Below are 20,911 nucleotides of genomic sequence, written 5' to 3'. Positions count from 1 at the left end.
TATAAAGTGTAAAAAGTCATACAAAAGAGCTTAAAAACCATGTGCAAGAAATAGCAGATTCAAGGACAGAGTGAATAGAAAAACATGCCAAAGAATCCTTAATTTTTTCAGGGATGAATTGTACCGTTTTATTGCCACAGGAAGAAAGGACCTCGTGTGGCGCGCCGTCTTTGAGTTGGGTAGTCTCAGTCTGTTGGTTCATGTGCTACTGTATTGGGCCAGGAGCTGATGGAGGGGGTGGGTGATGTTGTCCAGGATGCTCCTTAGTTTCAGGAGCATCCTTCTCTCCATAACCGTCTCCATGGAGTCCAGTTTCACCTCCACCACATCACCAGCTTTGCGGATGAGTCTATTAGTTAATTCAATTTAACAATTTGCTCTCCAGACACTTTGGAGTTTGGAAAATGTTGGGGATTGTGGCTCACACGTTGCAAAATACATAAATAAAATTCCAACCATTAGTCGTATTTTCTGAGAGAAATGGAGAGGAGTGAAGAACATTTCTTGTGGTTCTGTCGCTGATCTGCATGGAAAATAGCAACGGGAAAATATTGAGTCCAAAGTGCAGCCCTTCGATTCCAGCAAACCACAGAAATCTGAATCAGAAAGCACTTGTGGTTAACAGACTCCTTCAGTGGGAAATTAACCATCAACGTTCTTGATAACCGCACTTTAGCCGGAGCAGCTGTGGCGTGAAATCGCACGGCAATCACAGCATGGATGATGAATTCTTAAACATCATCCACTTAGGTGTGACATTTACGCAGCCGTGCCGCCCACCCTCGCTGCCTGGGCACCTCCGCGTGTCTCCAGTGTTTCGTTTCGCATGAAAAGTTCCGCAGAGCAAAAGATTGTTGGTGACTCTGAAGCCTTATAATGCATTGAAGCCACAGACTTTTCCAAATGCACTTCAGCTTTTGCTACAGTGTCTGGATGAACAACCAGGTGGAGGACAAACCACGAGGTGATTCTGTATTTCCAAATGAGACCTGAACTTGAAAAAAACCTTTGTTCTGTTTTCATCCCGACTTGTGATGAATCGGGCTCCGGAGATGAAGAATGTGTTGAATGCTCTGGATGAAATGAAGCAGGAAGGATGGAGGCCAGGTGTTTGCATACATGGCGACCCAAGACACTTTTGGTCGTCCAGTGTTAGAGATGAAAGTAGCCGGTGGATGGAGCAGTGACCGACCAATGAGGCTCTTGGATGTGATACAGAAGGAAATGAAGCTAAAGCCGACGTTTGAGCTGCGCGTATGTTTGCAGCACTTTTCTTCCTCCCCATTAATATTTTTCATTGCATTGGTTGCCAAACAATTTACATTTTTAATCATGAATCGCTGGCTGTGAATTCATTCTAACTCATCAAAAATAAATATTGTTTATTCCATTAATATTCATTGTAGATTACTCAGGTCTCTGTTGTTTGTTTTCAAGCAGACCTTTAAAAAACAAATCCTCTACTGCATGGCTTAAACCTTTAGGCGGGTGAGGGAGGGTATTTCATCCTATTCTAGTGGACCTTTGGGGTTCGGTCTGTGGCACAGCATTTATTACACGTTTTGAGTGAAAAAAATGCTATATTACTGGATCAAATGATGGAGCCATACATACATTTAAACAACAAAATATTGCTTATTTTGCATCAGTTTGACAATAGCACAATAAATCATGATGGTGGCTATATTCAAGTTTTCATATCACCTTATTTAAACTAAAGCTCTTTTAATGTCTTGAAAATATTTGTATAAAAATTTCAATTTTATAAGAATTTTAAGTACATCCAGAGTAGTGGAAACCCTGGCCATTGTGTAGTGAAAAACATTCCTGAACAAAAGCAAACAGATGCTTTTGTTTGCTTTTGTTCAGGGATTCCTCCATGTTTGTTGTTGTTGTTATCATCCTAGCTGCGACGTGTATTGTGCAACACTATGATCAGTGGACCAGGAACTCCTGCACTTACAAAGGTGTATATATATATATATATATATATATATATATATATATATATATATGAAAAAAAAGACGTGTCCACTAGCTTTATTTGGGGCAAAAAGTTGTTTTTTTAAAGGTCCACGGTGAAGCACAAAAATGGGGTTTGTTGCCCCTTAAAAATGTATACTCAAGGTTCATTTAAGCTGCTCCAGCACAGCCATTTTTGTAGTCTTGTAGTCATAATGTAGTCTTTCCCACCAACAGCACATTCTGAGAGAGGCGGCCATTTTGTAAACTTTCTTTTGCAAGCAAATATAACTTGATAAATACAAACATTTTTAATTTATCTTTCAAGTGAAGCCCAATATATAAAATACACAAAACCATACACAATGCACAATAAAGTAAAGGTTTAAAATGTCTGATCTGTGTCGACATGTTTGTGTCTCTTCTCCTCGGACATGTATGGCCTTTGGTCTCCGGCTGCATTTCATCACATGACATCTGTGGATGTCACAAACAGACGCTGCCGCATTCCTCAACCCTTTTCAGAGTGAAAGATCAAGATCAGTAACTTCCGCATAAAACTTCACATCATCTTTCAATCTATAAGTTCTGTCCAGTAAACTTCTGGACAGAAGTGAGGTGTCATGAAACAGTATTGCAGGGTGGATGAAACTCACAGGCCACTAGCTGGAGCTCTTGGTTTAAAACGTGAGGTTTCACTGAATGAGTTGCTCAAGTCCAAACATTTTACAGCAGACAGCGCCACCTGGTGGCCTCGGAAAATCCGGACAGTGTTTCGTGACACCTCATCGACCCTTCACTCGTGGACAGAGTTGCCAGAGAAGCACGCCTGACACAACAGGCCTTTGTTAGGCTGCTACCATAGAGATTGGACCCCTCGGACCCCTGAAACACATCAATGACTCGCAGAACTCGCCGGGAGCAGGAGCGAGGACGTGTCAGGAGAAGAGAGGGAACAATTTGCATCGTTGAGACGCAGCCCCGGGGCGAGGTGAACCACCTGCCCTCAGCGTTATCATCCAGCAGAGGAGCGGAGAATGTTAAGTCTACTCTGCGTTATATAACACATTAGGTGAACTGTTCCGTTGCTGCTTCTTCCTCTTACGAACGCACTTTGTCGCCTGTGATCTTGGGAGGGATGCGTACAATGCCAGTCGCTCTTAAACTACACTTGTTTTCCTGCCTTGGATGTGAGTCATCAGGACACTTGTGCAACACTCTTCATATTGTTTTGTTCTCTTTCTAAAAGAGCTTTTCCCTCCATGTGCTATTATGAAAGAAAAGAAAAGTGCTAGCAAGAGGGTGTGGGGGGCAGCAGAACTCAGAATGGTGGCAAGACGTTTTGGTGCATGAACAAGTCTTAATACCTTTGTCATCAACTAGACTGGAACAGAGTGGCAAGCACAACCCATCGGCCATTTTTGTAGGTCAGTGCGGATCCCACCAACTAGGAAAGTGTTTTGGAATAAAGTGCTGACAGAAAATAAAATAAAATAACAACAAGGCTGTTCACAAATTCGGCCGAGGAGAAGAAGCTGTTCCTGTGACGGGAGGTTCTGGTCTGGATGGACCGTAGCCTCCTGCCAGAGGGAAGAGGAGCAAACGTCCATGTCCAGGGTGAGAAGGGTCGGCTCTGATCCCACCTGCACGTCTCTGGGTCCTGGAGGCATACAGGTCCTGAAGAGGTGGCAGGCTGCAACCGATCACCTTTTCAGCAGAACGCACGATGCGCTGCAGTCTGCTCTTGACCCTGGAGGTGGCGCTGTTGTACCAGACAGTGATGGAGGAGGTAAGGATGGACTGGATGATGGCCGTGTAGAACTCCACCAGCAACTTCGTCGGCAGTCGTAGTTTTCGTAGCTGCCTCTGCTGGGCCTTCCTGATGAGGGACCTGGTGGTTGGCTCCCATTTGAGGTCCTCAGTGATGGTGGTTCCTAGGAAGCAGAAGGAGTCCACAATAGGAATAGGTAAACCAGCCAACATGAGAGGGGACAGAGAAACTGTGACTCTCCTGAAGTCTGTGACCATCTCCACTGTCTTCTGGGCGTTGAGCTCCAGGTTGTTGTGGCTGCACCAGGACACCAGCCGCTCCACCTCCCTCCTGTAAGCCGACTCATCTCCATCTGAGATGAGCCAGATGATGGTGGTGTCATCCGCAAACTTGATCAGCTTCACGGACTCGTGGCTGGAGGTGCAGCAGTTAGTGTACAGAGCCGCACACACTGACTCTGGCTGGTCAGGAAGTCTGCAATCCAACTGCAGAGGGAGTCAGGCACGTTGAGCTGGCGAAGCTTGTCTTCAAGCAAAGCTGGGAGAATCGTGTTGAAAGCAGAGCTGAAGTCCACAAACAGGATCCTGGCATGGGTTCCTGGGGAGTCCAGATGCTCCAGAATGACATGAAGGGCCTAGTTCACTGCGTCAACTACAGATCTGTTGGCTCTGTAGGCAAACTGCAATCCAGGTGAGAAGCAGTGATAGATTCCATACAACGTCTAATGGTAAGGTGTCCAGAATCACAGGGGTTGGTTCACGACAGCAGCTGCCTCCGACCCACTGGCCTGACGTCCCCTGGCTCCCAGATCCTGCTGGGATTATATTTTTACTGCTTTATATATATGATTTATATTTATTTATTTGTTTTCCACCTTCTCCCGTGTATTGTATCTTTTGGGGATCAATGTTTTTGTCCCCATTTGTCAATATTAGTATCAAAGTTAATCTTTAACTTTTTATTTACATCTATGCAGGCAAGAGTATGAGTCATTCTAGCAATTCATTTTCCCTTCCTTTTATTAAATTGGACTGCAGGCTTCGGATTTCGAACAAAAATCCAGAACTCGAACGCCCCCAGAAAAAACAAACAGCCTCTGTATGCAGACGTGTCCCGTTAGCTCCATTTACTGACTGTTTTTTCGTCATATTGAGGTGTAAAACCTTTCCTGTCTCCGCACTGGACCGTGGTAGAGTGTCACAGGGGAGGTGCTGGAGCGCTCACTCCAGGGTTTGATGTCCTGTTGTGGGCTGGAGCTGGGACAGGGATGAGGCCAGTCTGGGACAGAGCGTGACTTGGTTTATGACTTTGTCACAGCCAAACTGCACAGAAGCGCACATTCAGAGCTGGACACGCACCGGGCACCTCTTCCCTTCTGGAGAGACGTCACTCACTCGGCAACCCCTCCCACATGCAGCGGCCACACACATAGAGGAACAGCCACCTGCAGCACACACTCTACATTCACTCCTACAAAAGACTATTTTAAGGCTTGGAACGCGTTATTTCTTTTTCCATTCATTGTAATGGGAAAAAAATCGATTCAGATTTCGAACAATTGGCTTCTCGAACGGCCGTCTGGAACAGATTGTGGTCGAGAACCCAGGTACCAATACACATATATATATATAACTTTAAATCAGCCATTTCATCCCATGCAATAATGCCGCCCAATTGAATTTCCCAGTGCTGTTGTGTCCTCTTAAATTTCAGTAAAAGAATACAACCCATTTAATAGACTCCAGTGACGTCCTGCTGAGAACCACACGCTGTTTACAAAATAGAATCAGCCCATTAAGATTCAGCCTGATACAGGAAATGTATTCGAAGTGTCAGCCCTGCTGGTGTCAGCCAGTGTCACCAACAATGTTTTCTGTCCTGGAGTCCAGTTATTATAGATGAAACGTCTGTTGAGATCTGCAGGGTTGGCTTCATTTGCATTCCACAGCGCGAGCAGGATTTAAGAGCTCACATGTAATCTATTTTAAAGACCTCCAACCCCTCTCCCCCAAAAATAATTAATAATTATAATGAAATCACATGTGGCTTTCACTGCAGTTTGTGGACATGCGTGTTTGTTTGAGAACTCCAAATTGGACACGCAAGGTGATGTGATTCAGGTGGATCTCTTTCATGTTTGAAGAATTCCTTGCTGCTTATCAATGTTGGGCGTCATCTTTTATTCTCACCAGAGAAACGACAAAATAAAATCGCCTCTGTGATCACCAAGCTCAATCTTTGCAGTTCTTTTTTCCATGTCAATGTCCGACCAAATAACCTCCAAAATGTAACCTTCAGTTCTGAATGTGCTCACTCACAGGAAAATAAGTTTTGAACTGTTGAATGTGATTCTCATGGGGTTGAGGTCAAGAGGTGAAGAGATGAAGATATCAGGTCAAGTTCAGGGAGCAACCAAGAGTCTTCACACTGATGTGAAGCCTACTTCTTTTGACACACCCATCTGCAAACATCAAATATTCCGTTGTATTATTCCATTTGTACGACTCTTAAATTTACAATATATTGAGAGGTGCCTCAACCAAGACCTTTTTTTTAAATTAAAAAAATAGAATTTTTGTTGAAAGGAATTGGAAACTGAGTTTATTTTAAAAAAGAAAAAAAAAGAACACAGTAATCAAACGCATGTCATAGGATTTTTTTCTCTGTTCAATAAGGAATTTACAAAGATTATGTACAAATAAAAAAACACACAAAGAAATGGGTTCATTACAGCCAGTTACCATAGTGATAATGGTCATTAAGTACAAAAAAACTGATGAACGGTTTAGATAATTTCAAGTTTCTCTGTGGAGATTTACTCGGTTTGATGCTTCGTTGAAGACCGATCGCAAAAAAAGCGTGTATATGGGAATCGCCACTGGGGGGCGCTGAACACAACAGACCTGAAAAGCGCAGGACACTTTCCCTTTTTTCCCTTCATTTTTGAAAAACGGCCGCCAGATTAAACACAAGCACAGGACTGGTGTTTCTCCAGCGTATGGGCTGCTCCGTCAGCGCTTGCTGGAACACGTGCAACAGGCAGAAAGACAAATCTTCCAGGTCCCACCCAGCAGGTTCAAGAACTGTCTCCGGACGCGTTTATCAAAAACATCTTAGGTATTGATCTCTACATTCCAACGCCATTTTAATTGTCTCACAATTGAGTAGAAAAAAAGTAGCTTTTGTCGCCGCCTACAAAAAAAAGCTTTGAATTGCACAGTCTACTGGAAACAGCCGTCTAGTCTAAAAAGACAGTTGAGTTTTCATCTCCAAAGTGCTAGAAACACGAACGCTACTCCACAATGGTCATAGAGTGAAACTAAACGCCGAGATATGACCTTTGTTAACATTGAAACTGGTGGAGACGAATAACTACGGATACAGCACACGACAAGCGGGTCCCCCCACCGAGAAGCGTTCATGAGCAGAGGAAAAACAAAACAAAAATAAAGACTGGAGTTGATATTTAAGACTCAAAGCAGCAACAAGTGGAATTGATCTGCTCCTGTTTCGATTTCAAAAATCCCTCGGGTGAGAAAAGAAGAAGGTGCTACATCTACAACTCGCTGAAGTGCAAGGGGTCAGTCTCAGCAGACGGGGAGCGGCAGCGGCTCGTTCTCGCGCTGCATGTTCTTCTTCAGCAGCTGAATGCGGTTGTGACAGTAGAATTTGATGGCTCGCCAGTCACGCTGGTTGCTGACCAGCAGGGGGCACTGCTGCAGGCAGCGCTCGCAGTCGGCCTTGGCGGGCACACGCATCTCTGTGATGTTCTGCGTGAGGTGCTCCTCCACCGCCGCGCGCTCGGCTTCAGACCAGGGCCTCTTCAACACGCCGCGTTTGCCTGAGGGGAGGAAGGCGGCGACACGGCCGTCAAAACATACTGATCAGACTGAAGAAGAATCTTACAGAGTCGTTCAAATCCCCATCTGAGGTCAAGAGGTCAACGTGCCTTCTTGGTCATCTCATCTTTGGTTGTCATTTTAAAAGTGAATTGTTGAGTTGAACTGAGCGAATGCGTGTTTACAAGTGTTTTTGGTAGACAGAGTCCAACAGACCAGACTTAAGTTTGCTACACTTGTCAGGGATAGAAAAGTCTGGCAGTTTCCCCGGCAACAGACATTTACATGAGGACATCTTAAGCACAATTTGAGTAGTGCAGCCAGTCACTTCAGGACATCTGACCACAGTCAGGTCGCTTAGTTGCGCCGTGTCTGGTATTTAAGCGGTCAAGCAGCTCCATCTTCAGGAGTAAAGAGGAGCTACAGTTTGAATCAGGAATTCCTTTTTTGTGGCTTGTTTTACGTAGTACTTGAATTTTCTCTGCTTCTGAGCTCTCTCAATCGTTACCAGTCTATCCTGGCACCAGTTACCATTGCGATTCATCCCGTAGTAATATCGATAATATCTATGATCCAACTCTTTCGCCTTCCAAACAGCATATATATCCATCTGAAATCGTTTTAAAAAGTAGCTATATGGATATTAGGAAATTGTTAGTGCATTTAATCATGGCAGACTTTATAAAAATGTGTTTTTCTGTACTTTTACTTTGACAAAACTTTAATCGTCACTCGAAGTAGCGGAGTGAGGAAGTGTTATTTCACAGAATTTCTGGCTTCAAGGCTACTGACTCGATTTCAAGTCACTGAGTCACTGAATTGAATCGTATTGTATCATCCTCGAATCATACAGCACCTTCCGACTACGATGTGAATCGAGTCGTTGTGAAAATGAATCCTTTTCACCATGAATGATGATGGGCCTCATGTCAGAGGGATTTCCACCCACCTGATCCTCGTCGACTCTTGACAGGTAGTGGAGGAAGAAGTGGAGGAAGCGGCTCAATGCTCTTGACTTTCTTTGGTCTCCCGACTCGCCCGTTGTTTTTGGCCTTCTTCATGTAGAGTAATGCGGATGTGGCGTTGATACCAGCTTCAGGAAGTGCGTCGATCTCGATGCTGCGCTCGCCATCCGACTCTCCTTCGGAGAAGGAGTCGGCTGAATTTCCCGACATCACTGAAAGGGCGCAGAGATTCAAAAAACTGCACAAATTGTGTTGCCAACCTTAAAATATACAGGTCAGTAGCGATTTAGCTGCAAAGACCTGTATACTCATTGACATGTGACCCAGCCCCTGTCTGAAGACTGTGTGATGGATGGTCATCAGCCAGAATGGTTCGTAGGAAATATCATATAACTATAAATTGGGATGTTTGGACAATATCGGCATATTGAATGTCAGCAAACTGACAATATCAAACATTTGATTTCCGATAGTGATAAAAACCAATGCCATAAAAAAACAATTTTGAATCTATTGAGATCCCAACTTAAATGACAGGGGACCTATAGAACATTACAGCAATTTTTCAGTTGAATTTATTTTCCAGTGCACCAATTCCAGACACACCACATTGTACATGTGATGCCATCAGCCAAAAATATGAAGGAGACTAAGTGAGATTATGATGATGAGGACTATTTTCAACACTTCAAACTGATTTGTTTTTAAATTGAGTTTCAGCTCCAGTAATTGTATTTTGCTTTTAAAAATAAGTATTTATTTATATAGGATGTTTTTTGCGCCAAAGAAAATGTAAAGAAATCAAAATATATTTTCCCTAACATCATGTATACGTCATGATGAAAACAATCCTGATCAGGAAAAACAAAACTGACGAGTCAGCACCTCGAGAGCGCCTTACCGTCCAGCTCCAGGCAGATGTGGTTGAGACTCATTCCTCTGAACAGAACGCCGTCCCTCTCTCCACACAGCACGACTCGGCCGACTCTCCCCATCAGGCCGGGGTCCTGGCCGATTTCAGAGCAGCACTGTGTCACGTGGTACTCTTTCTCCAGGAAGTTCTCCAGCCGCTCCACGGCACCGCCCCCCACCTGACCGGCCACCTCCCCCTCTCCCAGGAGAAGAAGCTGAGTGAGGATGGCGACCTGGCGCCGGACCCTGGTTTGAGTCAGCGCTCTGGGGTTGCGTGTCCCACTGGAGCGGGCCAGGCTGCGCAGCAGGTCGGTGCCTCGAAGTGGCGTGGCCGGGGAGTGGTACGGTCTGGCAAAGACGTAAGGGTTGGCTGGGTCTACTCCCACGTCATGCCGGGTCTCCAGCAGGAGCTCCAGGCACGGCTCACAGTGGGGCGGAAGAATGAGAGGCTGAATCCGTCCACGTTTTCCTTGAACACCCACTCGGGGCAGGTGTGGCAGCACCAGACGCTCAAAGGGGGACAAGGAGGCTTCCAGTGGGGTGAGTGCTGGAGGGGCCCCTGGGGGGACAGGGACTGGACACTGAGGAGTGACACGTGCTCTGTACTCGCAGATCAGAAGCTTGGAGACCTCACACTCTCGCCGTCGGTTATACAGGATGAGGAGAGCCAGGCTGGAGTGGCAGAGGAGACGCCAGGCCTCAGACGACTGCAGCTGACGGGACAGAGACAAGAAGGCCGAGTGCTGCAGCCGCCGCAGGTAAAGGACCAGAGAGGAGAGCGACGAGAGCAGAGGAAGCATTTGGTGACGGCCAGAACTACCAAAGGAGAACAGAGGGAGAATGAGGCGTGTACAAGACCAAAAACGTTATTTGAGTTGGTGGATTTATAGAATATGTCACCTCATCAGGTCTGGTTCCTTCCCCTCGCCACCGCTGTCATCCTCCCCATCCACATGCTCCTCCCCCTCTTCCTCATCTTCATCATATTCCTTGTCCTCTGCTTCCATGTGAGGGTTCAACTCTGACCGAGGGCACAGCAGCTCTTCATCCACACCTTTGTTCCCCTCGCCATCCTGCCGCTCCTTCTTTATCCTCTTGACTCCTTTTTTGTGTGGCGGCGAGGACACAAGGGGCGGACTCCGCTTTAGGACGGACACTGCCACTGCACTCTGTCTATGGGGTGGAGACATGGAGAAGTCCGGAACGCCACCCCGGCTCTGTGAGGACCTGGAGTGTGGATGAGCTGTCAGAAAGTTTGTGTTCTGCGTATTTAGGTGGGGCATCTGCGTGTAGCGTTCAACAAGGGCAGAACACACGTCTGGCTGGTGCGCATGGTGCTTGTCTAAGTGGCGGCCTAAAGAGCGGAAGTGGCGTCCGCAGTATTCACACGTTTGGCGGATGGAGTCGGCAGACGGTCCTTTCTTAGGAACATTCGTGGTGTTGCTGTTGCAGCCGAGGGGCGTGGGGGCTTTAAAGTCCGACTTGGCTGAGGAAGGAGACACGCAGTGGGGGGACGATGTGGGCACAAACGCTTGCTGCTGAGGAGGCATTATTGTTGAGCGTCCAGGTGGGGTTTGCGGGGTCCTTTTCTTTAAGATAGTCCCGCGGCGTTTTTTGCGCCGCCGCTGCGTCCGGCCTCGTCCGGAGGGGTTGTCTTCATCATCACTGCCCTCAGAGTGTGAGATCGGGGGGGAGGAGAGGGAGAGCGACCAGGAAGGGGCGACGTAGTCGGAATTCTGTTGATGATGGGATGTCAGGGGAACATTCTCCTCCTCCTAGAAGTTAGAGAAGGATGAGAAGAAGTTAATACAATTCCACTTCCTGTGCAAAATAGGATGAATGTTGGGGGCGTTTTGTTGTTTATATATACCATATTTTCCAGACTAAAGAGCGCACCGAAATCTTAGTTGCACCCACGAAATTAATATATATATATATATATATATATATATATATATATATATATATATATATATATATATATATATATAGATAGATAGATAGATAGATAGATAGATAGATAGATAGATAGATAGATATAGATAGATATAGATATATATATATATATATGCCTGTAGCACTGTAGCATTTAGTTTACAAGACCGCCAAGTCAAAAATGTTTCAATCACACTGGCAGTTCTGAGCTTCCGTAGTTAGCCACTTGAATCTGAAACTTTTGAAAACCTCCAGAGTGGATGGAAGAGGAGTGCTTTCTCTCTCTGAGCCCCACTACAAGTGGCCAGTTTGTAAATATTTTGCAGACATGGCAACGTCTGGTGGACCTTCACCAAAATTGACTAATCTCACTTCGAATTAAATGTTTCACAGTTGTCCTTTCGACATAATAGTTGCTGCATTTTGCAAGGGTTTTCGAATTTTCCTCTCCTTCAAGAGGTATATGAAACAAGTGTCTGAATTAAAATGATTTGATAGTTCATATTTTCACATCATGTATACAGATGGTCTCATCATTTTGAGTTCAAATCCAGTCAATCGATAAGTGATCGGTATCGATCAGTATCTATGAGAATGTGATCTGGGGCAACTACAGGAGGAACTGGAGGAACTACTGGACACAGTTCAGCAAATCTGCAGCGTGGGTGGAGGTGGAACATGGCAGAACGTTCCAAAATAACCTCCAGCAGGTCGCTGACGCCACATTTCCGACCAAGGAGGAACTCTCTCCTGATGGCGTCATCGAGCACGCCCTTCTCATTTTGAGTCATCTTGAGGAATTTCACACAAGTGAAAGCGGCTGTTTGTGTGTTTGCACTTTTAACCATTTCTTGGATGATCCTGTCACCGTTGCTTTGTTCTACCTAGAAGGTTGAATGGCACTTGAGAGCGGACTTCAGTAGCTCCCAGGATGTGTCCAGTAAGAATCCAACACAGACTCAGCGGCACCGTGAACACAACTGCTGATGGCTCCACTGGGTATTTTCCATGCAGCTTCGACCACGTACGACCATGCCTTCACTACTTCCTTGGACACGGTGAAGCAAAGCATCGGGCTTCGGTATGGTTTTGTCTCTCTGGACATCTGAACATCTTCATCGCAGTGTGAATATTCTGCTTCAGAATCCAGTCAAATTGGCCCTTTTGGAAGCTCCTACGACGTAGCTACAACCTGCCTCGTCTCCTCGACCATTTTACAAATGTTTTGATCTTTTGAATCACAAATTGTTGCTCTCAGTCCCATGTGTTGGAACATGAGCCCCTAAGGATGTGGTGGAAAGTTCTAATAGAATCAAGAGGAATATATAGACCAAACTAGTGAAAATAAATGAAGTGAAGGGGAATATAGGAGAACCAAGTGTCCCCTGGTAATTCATGCGTCGCTAACAATATGTGTTCATCACCTATCTACCTGGCTGAAGACATATGTTTGACGTGACATAAAGATTACCTTTTTGATATTGTTCTCAGCGTCAGAGTTGGACTCATGTTCCACAGCAGATGACGTACCCCGGTAACCCTGAGGGAGAGGCAGAACGTGGGTTGAAACCTTTGTTGCTGCCCCTTAGGTCGCCTCCATGAAGCCACATTCATTTCTTCACAGTCACCGTTGTATTCAATGTGAGAGAAAACATCAAGCTCTGATGACACTGGCTCAAATGCTCCTATAGCAATTCATCTACCAGGACTTGAGTTTCATCAGCGCAAATTGATACGATCCAATGAGCTAATTAACAAAGCAGATGTCATGTAATCACCATGGTTACTGTTGCTGAAGCACTATAAGGTAGACTGGAGCTGGAGCTCAGCCATCACTATGGGAACCGTGTGTGTGTGCCACTGTGTGTGTAATCCATCATTTTAGTATAAAAGCTTGCACTTGAAAAGTTTAGTGTACGATTCCATCCAACATTTATGACCATTCAATCCATGGTTACATCGATCTGCATGATCTCTATTTAACTGAACCCATCCCAGCAGGTATCAGAAATAACACTGACCAGGTTTTCTCCCCACTCGGTGAGGCTGTAGTCCACAGTGATCTCCTCCCCCTTGGTGATGTCACGAATGGCTATAACCACCAGCCGGACCTGGCTGCCGGAGTGAACCTCTCTGATGCGACAGTTGGGAGAGGGAGGCGAGGAGCTTGCGGATGTGGCAGGAGCCGATGCTGCCGGGGTGGCTGGGGCCGTGGATGCTGGTGTCAGGGACAGGGCCGGAGCGGGAGACGGCGTTCGTGCTGGAGCGGGGACCGAAGCTGGGACTGGTGTGGAAGCTGAACTGGAGTTGGTCTCATTTCCACAGGGGGCCTTGTTGCCGATGTGATCTGAAGGCTCACTGCAAAGTCAGAGGAAGAAGAACTCTCTGGACAACTGACTTAAAATAGGACACTAACTTCTTGTATTGTAATTTGAGACATTAAAAACATATACTAGATATCATAATAATGTTGGACCTTACTTGGTCAACACTCTTCTGGATCTCACCAAAAGCAAAGGTGCACCAGAAAAAAGCGACATGAAACTTTTGAGCGAATAAAAAGGTACGAACCAGCTGTGAGGATCTGAGTCCGACACCAGCACATCAGGTGTCTGGTGTTGGCGCTCTGCTGATTCTTTCGGATCACCTGTAAATAAACCAGCAGTAGGTATAAAGGGATTACATGTGTACACGCATACACACTTGCTTCCACCCAGCACACACACTAAAGTAGGTCACACATGCGTGACAGACAGACACATTAGCGCCGGCACTGGTATGGGCCATGCAGATGTAGCACACGCTCGGCGACACACAAACACACCTGCGCTGTGGCCAGTGTTGTTCTCTTCGGCTGGTGAAACAAAGACTTTCACAGGCGTTCCTTTTCTCTTCCTTCCACAGCCTCGTCTAGGGAAGACAGAAATGCACGCTCAGCAAATCCATACACACATTGATCGAGAGGGTAATGGTAACCTGTGGAGCAATAATATCCACATCAACCTCCATGATCATCAGATATAACCAGCATTACTCGGTGTAACAAAACATTATGAACCTCTTATGATAGACCTTTTAGCTAAAACAAGCCATCATCAATCTATCACAAGCAAGCATCAATATGACCTCTGACATTTCGCTCTTGCCATGTGCGAGTAGATGCTACCATGGTAACACCATTCTCGTCGAGTTCCAAACTAGACCGAAGACTGATGCACCAATGTCATCCTGACATCCTCAACAACTCACAATTGCACAGGTCTCAGGCTGCCAGAAGTAACTTCAACATGCGTTCAGCGATAGAAGTGATAACATGTTCCGTGTGTGACTAGAGCAATGCTTCTCAACTATCTTCTGTTGCGCCTACCTCAGGAAGAAGTGAACGTTTCGCGCCCCCAACTCTTTGCCGCCTCTGTCAATAGTATCATTTGTCTATAAAACTATCACAAGTAAACCTCGGCATAGCATTGTATCTTAGAAAGTAATATACATCAACTTACAATAAAGAATAACTTAGACTTAAAGTGCACCAATTTCCCTGAAAAGAAATAAAAAAATCATGAGCGGATGTGCAATGACACTGTATTCTAGTGCGGCAAAAAGTATGTTCCGAGGTCACATGTGACCCCCTTGGCATCGCTCCACGCCCTCTATATTTGTGAAGCTAAAAATGCTGTTCTGTATAATACGTTTTTCAGGCTTTCTGGTGTCATCTCTTGGAGAACTCGGCCATGAGACACACAGATGAGGAAGATATGATCTGGACCTTGAACTTGAGTCTGCTCAGCCAGGTTAGAAAACATTTGTGTGTTTGACTCTGCTCGTTGTGTCTTTCTCTTGACTGTTAGTTTTGTGGTTTGCTCCTCCATTGCACAAAATCCTCATCTGCAGTCCAGAATGAAGACCAAGTGACTTTTTATAGTGTTTGATATTTTGTTCCGCAGCAAGATTCTGAGAACCATCAACCTCCTCACGCTCCTACCAGACCCTTCAGTTTGGTTTCATTGGCCATCTCTGTTCCGGCTCCCACAAGTCCAACAAACACACACAGACACACACAAAGGCAGTCATGTCATGTTTTTATGTTTTATTGGGACATTTCATTGACTTTCATGCCCAAACTCAACCATCCAAAACACATGGCACTAACCTTACCCTAAACCAAACTTAAATTCATTCACAATGACCCAGTTATTTTGAGGCTTTAATCCTAAAATTATCCTCGTGAGGACCAGCAAAAGGTCCCCACCATTAGCCCCAAGTAGCAAAAGGTCCCCACTAGGAGGTGTGTTTCCAAGAATTGGTCCCCACTAGTATAGCTCTATAAGTTCGCACTCACACGCACACACACTCACAGCTACCAAACTCTGGTTCAACTATCTTCCCAGCTAATGAAGAACTACATAAGCAGGAACACGCACAAACAAACACACTTAAACACCCCTCCCCCTCACTAGCTGACACACGTACACACTACCATGCTAACAAACACAGTCAATCACACACACCCACATAAATATGCATGCGCACACACATACAAACACACTACACACACACACAAATATCCTGAGTCAAGCTCACAAACACGCACACACACACCCTCCCCCTCTCACTTAGAGCTCACACACACACACATATGTCCACACACACACACACACACAGAGCTGACCAACAGGAACGAACACACACACGCACACTCTGACACGCATGCTCTCTCTCTCTAGTGCTCAGTTTCTCTCTCAGATAACCAAACCCACAGTCTCATGTTCCTTCTACACACGCACGCACACACACCTTTCCACTTTCACACACAAACATTTGAGGGATTTCAACACAATCCCGTACCTTTCTAATTCTGCGCACGCAAACCAGGCATGAACAAACACAAAATTTAAAAATCCCCAAAATGAAACATTGTTCCTCCACAGTACCCCCGTATCACATATACCAACCCACCCACACACACTTAGCTAAATCACCTTTGAGCAACAACACAGCGCACAAAATACACTCTTCTTTGTTTTTTCTTACACAAAGCAGACGCAAAAACACCCTCTCCCTCCATATGACACACAAACACAAATGTACACTGCCCTTGTGTAGGAGCACACACACTCACCTTGTGTTTGTGTTGCCAATGACTCACACACACACCTCCTTTCCCACTGACTGCAGAACAAACATGTCCGTGCACACACACACACACACACACACACAGGTCAGCTGACGTGACTGACAGATGTGCGCACACATGGGCACAACTGTCTTTTCAGAAGTACACAAACAGAATAGACTCACAAAGCAACCACCTCCACACACTTAGCAACAACTTCCAATGTTGCAAACCCATCTCCACTTGGTTAAAGCTTATGTGCGCACTCTCTAAAACAGACACTCTTGTTTTCTTCCTTACAGCAATGTAACACACACCTCTTTAAACACAAGTGTACCTTCTGCAATTGAAATCTACATTTCTGTCTCAAAACCATCCATCCGTCCTCATCTGTCTATCAGTTGTCAGGTCGAGGGGCAGCAGCTTCAGAAGGTTGTGCCAAACTCCCTTCTCCCGGACAACATCCACCAGCTCCGACTGGGTGATCCTGAGATGCTCCCAGGCAGGTGTAGAGATAATCCCTCCTCCTGGTCTTGGGTTGACTCCTCGGTCTCCTCCCAAACAGTGCTTCAAACACCTCCAGAGGTTGGCCTCCACAGGGCGTCCTCATGAGATGCCTCCTCAACTGACTACTCTCAACGCCGAGAAGCAGCAGCACAAGTGACAGAACTCCTCAGCATATCTCAAAAGGAGATGCCCGCCACCTGTCGGAGAAAAGCCACTTGGATCCGGGATCCAGTTCTAAGTTGAAGATTGATCAGTAAATAGAGAGCATTGCCCTTTGGCTCAGCTCGCTCTGCGACGATTTGCTGACCAATCTCCAATTCCCTTACCCCCCACTCGAGAACAAGACCACAAGATACTTAAACTTCTCCACTTGAGGCAGGAGCTCATTTCTCACCTCAAGCGAGCAATCCATCATTTTCCGGACGAGAACCATGTCCTGTCCATAAACACCACCAAAGATTTTATTGTTCCATTCCTGAAATCATTTTTTCCATTTTATGTATCTGAATTAAGCAGCTGAAATGAAAGGACTCAGTAAAAAAAAGCCCTGCTTTAAGAAGTAAAAAGTTCTGATGGTAACAAGACGTAAACCCAGGGACAAACCCTTTTGGAACAACAAGTCCAGATCAGATTCTTCAGAAATGTGTGCCACTGTGTAAGCCTTGCTGTAGCCTCTGGACGAACCCTGAACTCCATTTGAGGCTTCACTTCAATTGAAAAACCCTTCACGATAACTCGCAGATGAATATCGAGGCAGTAAAATATCACAACAGGGATTCCTCGCACTCAAGGCTAACAACACAGCGTTCCCCAACTGTGATGTCATGAACATGAATCTACCGACCCAAACGTTTAGTTTGAATAGCTGTAGGTTTAGGTTTGGGTTTAGGTTTATGTTGCATGTAGATATATCTCAGTGTGTATTATTGTGAAGACTGATTCATGAAGGCCATTGATGTCTTCAAAGAGATGAACATTATTGAAAACAGTTCAGTTTACAGTTTAACACTGAACTTTATGGATCATCTGGTAGCTCTTTGGATTATTCATTGCTCACAAGTTTTGAGAAGCTTGCAGATTGAAAGGTCAGTGACCCCTGCGGGAGTAGGTTTAACAATTCAACAAATGTTGCAGAGCATATGGTACTTTAAGGGTCATTGTCTCATGGTACAGCATGAAACCTCAGCTATTATCGATCAAGAAGTCCAACAAGACACTCGCACACGTAGCACACACAGACAAGTTTTAAGTCTCAGATTAAGATTCAGGCTCAACCTTGTTAGGACCGACCAAAGAGTAAGAATAGATAAACCAGTGATTGTGAATGTTTGTGTGAGTGTGAATGTGTGTGTGTGACTGTGACTGCAAGAGTGTGTGAATGCGAGTGTGTGCATGTGAGTGTGTGTGAGACACAAACACACACATGCACACACAAACAAACACACTTCATCTTTCATTCTTCCTCTTCAGTCTTTCTGACATGCACACACACGCACACTCTTCCCCTCCCAACTCTGTCTGCAAGCGTATGCACACATGCACACGCACACACACACACAGTTCCCCTCCCGTCTCTGTCTACTTTACACACACACACACCTCTCCCCCTCCCATCACTGTTTAACACACACGCACACACACACACAATCTCTCCCACTCTCTCTCTCTCTCTCTCACACACACACACACACACACACACTCCCTCCCCCACCAGTCTAACAAACACATGCACAAACACACACACACACTCTCTCCCCTCCCCTTCCCTGTGCCTCTAACACACTTCCCCTCTATCTGTCTCACACACACACTTCATATGATCACTCTCAAGTACAACACTGAAGATACACACAACAAGCACATGTCTGTCACAGTCCCCAACTTGACTCAAAACTAGTGTCCCTTACTTTCCTCTCACACACGTAGCCATGCAACACTTGTCACGCCACATGCAGACACATGTACAAGCACACAAGCAAAAAAGTCATTACTGCTCACAAACGTGGTCATAACACATGTATAAACCATTCACACACCATCTTATGCACACACACACACCCTCACCACATCTCCCCTACACAGACACTGTCACGCACACCACTCCCCACCCCCCTACACACACACACACACACACACACACACACACGCATACACACACCCTCCATCTGAGCTTCTCTCTCTCTCACACACACACACACACACGCCCCTCCTTCTCTGGTCCTTCTCTGACACACACTCTCTCTCTCTCTCTCACACACACACACACACACACACGCACACACACACAGACAGACAGACAGACAGACACACACACACGCACACACCCCTCCTTCTCTCAGCTCCATTCCTCACACACACACCATTCCCCCTCACACACACACTATCTACGTGCACGTCTGAGTCCAAGAGAGATTTTCCCTCCGTTTTCTGTGTGTGTGTGCGCGTGTGTGTGTGTGTGTGTGTGTGTGAAGCAGAAAGAGTTGGGAGGGGGATAGAAACGAGAGTGTGTGTGTGTGCGTCTGTGTGTGTGTGTGTGTATTGCAGGCACAGAGATGGGAGGGGAAGAGAGTGTGTGTCTGTAATTCTCCCACATGAACGTGTGTGTCAGAAGATGTTGCATGAGTTAACACATCCTCATCTTCCGACCACTTGTCCAAGCTCTACCTGCAGTTCAAGTCAGCTGACTCACCTTTCGGGTGACGCACCTATCGTTATGATCAAAAAGTTGAAATGGCCAAGCCAAATGAAACAGGTGAAATGATTCATGTCTCCACAACATAAGGAATACCTGATCATCACACACACACGCGCGCGCACACACAGCCAGAGAGAAAGCTCGCTCGCGTCTCTCTCACGCACTCCACCCCTCCCTGTGTGTGTCTCCCACTCTCAAACACACACACGCATACACGAGGGAGCACGCGCTCCACAGCTCGCCTCTCTCTCTCTCACACACACACACGCACACACACGCACACACTCCCTATTCATCCCAACATTGTCTTTACCATCCACAAACCGCTGCATCATAAGATTTAGCGACACTAACTTTTCCTCTCAAACTAAACACAGACGGATTACTTAAGCGAACACGTTTAAACGAAGAGGTCAGCCTCATAAACACAACTGTGAAATGACGTTCTTCTCATTCATAAACACACCAGCTACGAATCCGTCCATCATCACGTCCATCTGTCAATCACTCAGGCAAAGGTGAGTTGAGTGGCAGGCGCACTGTCGCACGCGCCCCGAGCCCAGTAAGTTGGACCACACTGAAAATAAATACCGGAGTGTCTCGTGCAGCTAATTCAATAAAGCGCCTTATCAACGTACTTTGACAACAAGTTGCGTATTACTACTTTGGCATCACCAAAACATCGCGACCGTCCAGGCGCGTACACACCCACCCGAGCGTTGTTGCCACTAAGCAAGACCACCACGAGCGCCTCCTTCAGGCTGTGTGTCCCTACCCTCGGAGTGGCGGTGCCGGTCTCGTGCCTTCCCCGTCGCTGTCCGGGCTGTGCGTGTCCTGGTTGTCGAAGACGGAGCTCACAGTCTCCGCCATGTTCCCGCTGCAGCAGCGCTCAGCCTCAACTCCGCCAGACCGACTGGCTCAACCAAGGTTATTGCAGCCGCTACCAACGAACTGGAGCGGAGGTGTACATGCCACTTGGCGTGAAAGCGAACCATTCACTTTCCACTTAGAACAGTCTTTTATTCACATACACAATTAAAGACCAGGGGTTCAATTAAAAACAACTGACACGGATATAATGTCGATGAGCACCAATTAGGAATGTGCCATTCACCGAATACCGTCTCCCCCTCCCCGCCTGCTTGTGAATGGTTGCGTCCAGCAAGCGGTTGAAAAAAGTAATGCGCTTCTGAGGAGATTGATCAACGGGTC

The 20,911-nt window shown here is 46.1% G+C and overlaps 1 protein-coding gene across 1 annotated transcript; it reads right to left on the bottom strand.

Annotated features, from left to right (window-relative positions):
- Positions 1-6,321: 6,321 nt before the first annotated feature.
- si:dkey-117m1.4 (uncharacterized) lies at positions 6,322-20,607 on the bottom strand. Its single transcript, XM_053857600.1, has 9 exons — positions 20,475-20,607; positions 14,209-14,294; positions 13,956-14,031; positions 13,406-13,742; positions 12,856-12,924; positions 10,350-11,224; positions 9,439-10,265; positions 8,522-8,749; positions 6,322-7,574 (listed from the first exon to the last, which is right to left on the bottom strand). Exons 1-9 carry the CDS (start codon positions 20,567-20,569, stop codon positions 7,321-7,323), a joined length of 2,847 nt encoding a protein of 948 aa, XP_053713575.1. The 5' UTR covers positions 20,570-20,607; the 3' UTR covers positions 6,322-7,320.
- Between the last annotated feature and the right edge of the window lie 304 nt (positions 20,608-20,911).

This window comes from Synchiropus splendidus, chromosome 2 (assembly GCF_027744825.2).
Source record: "Synchiropus splendidus isolate RoL2022-P1 chromosome 2, RoL_Sspl_1.0, whole genome shotgun sequence".
Taxonomy (NCBI): domain Eukaryota; kingdom Metazoa; phylum Chordata; class Actinopteri; order Syngnathiformes; family Callionymidae; genus Synchiropus; species Synchiropus splendidus.
This window is presented reverse-complemented; position numbering and strand designations above follow the sequence as displayed.

What these genes read in the sequence shown, in the direction of transcription:
- si:dkey-117m1.4 (XM_053857600.1), bottom strand. Translation starts at nt 20,569, where the DNA reads ATGGCGGAGACTGTGAGCTCCGTCTTCGACAACCAGGACACGCACAGC. An exon ending in GACTCAGATCCTCACAGCTG is followed by an intron (nt 13,743 to 13,955) that starts GTTCGTACCTTT and finishes CTGACTTTGCAG; the next exon opens with TGAGCCTTCAGATCACATCG. An exon ending in CCGAGTGGGGAGAAAACCTG is followed by an intron (nt 12,925 to 13,405) that starts GTCAGTGTTATT and finishes CCTCTCCCTCAG; the next exon opens with GGTTACCGGGGTACGTCATC.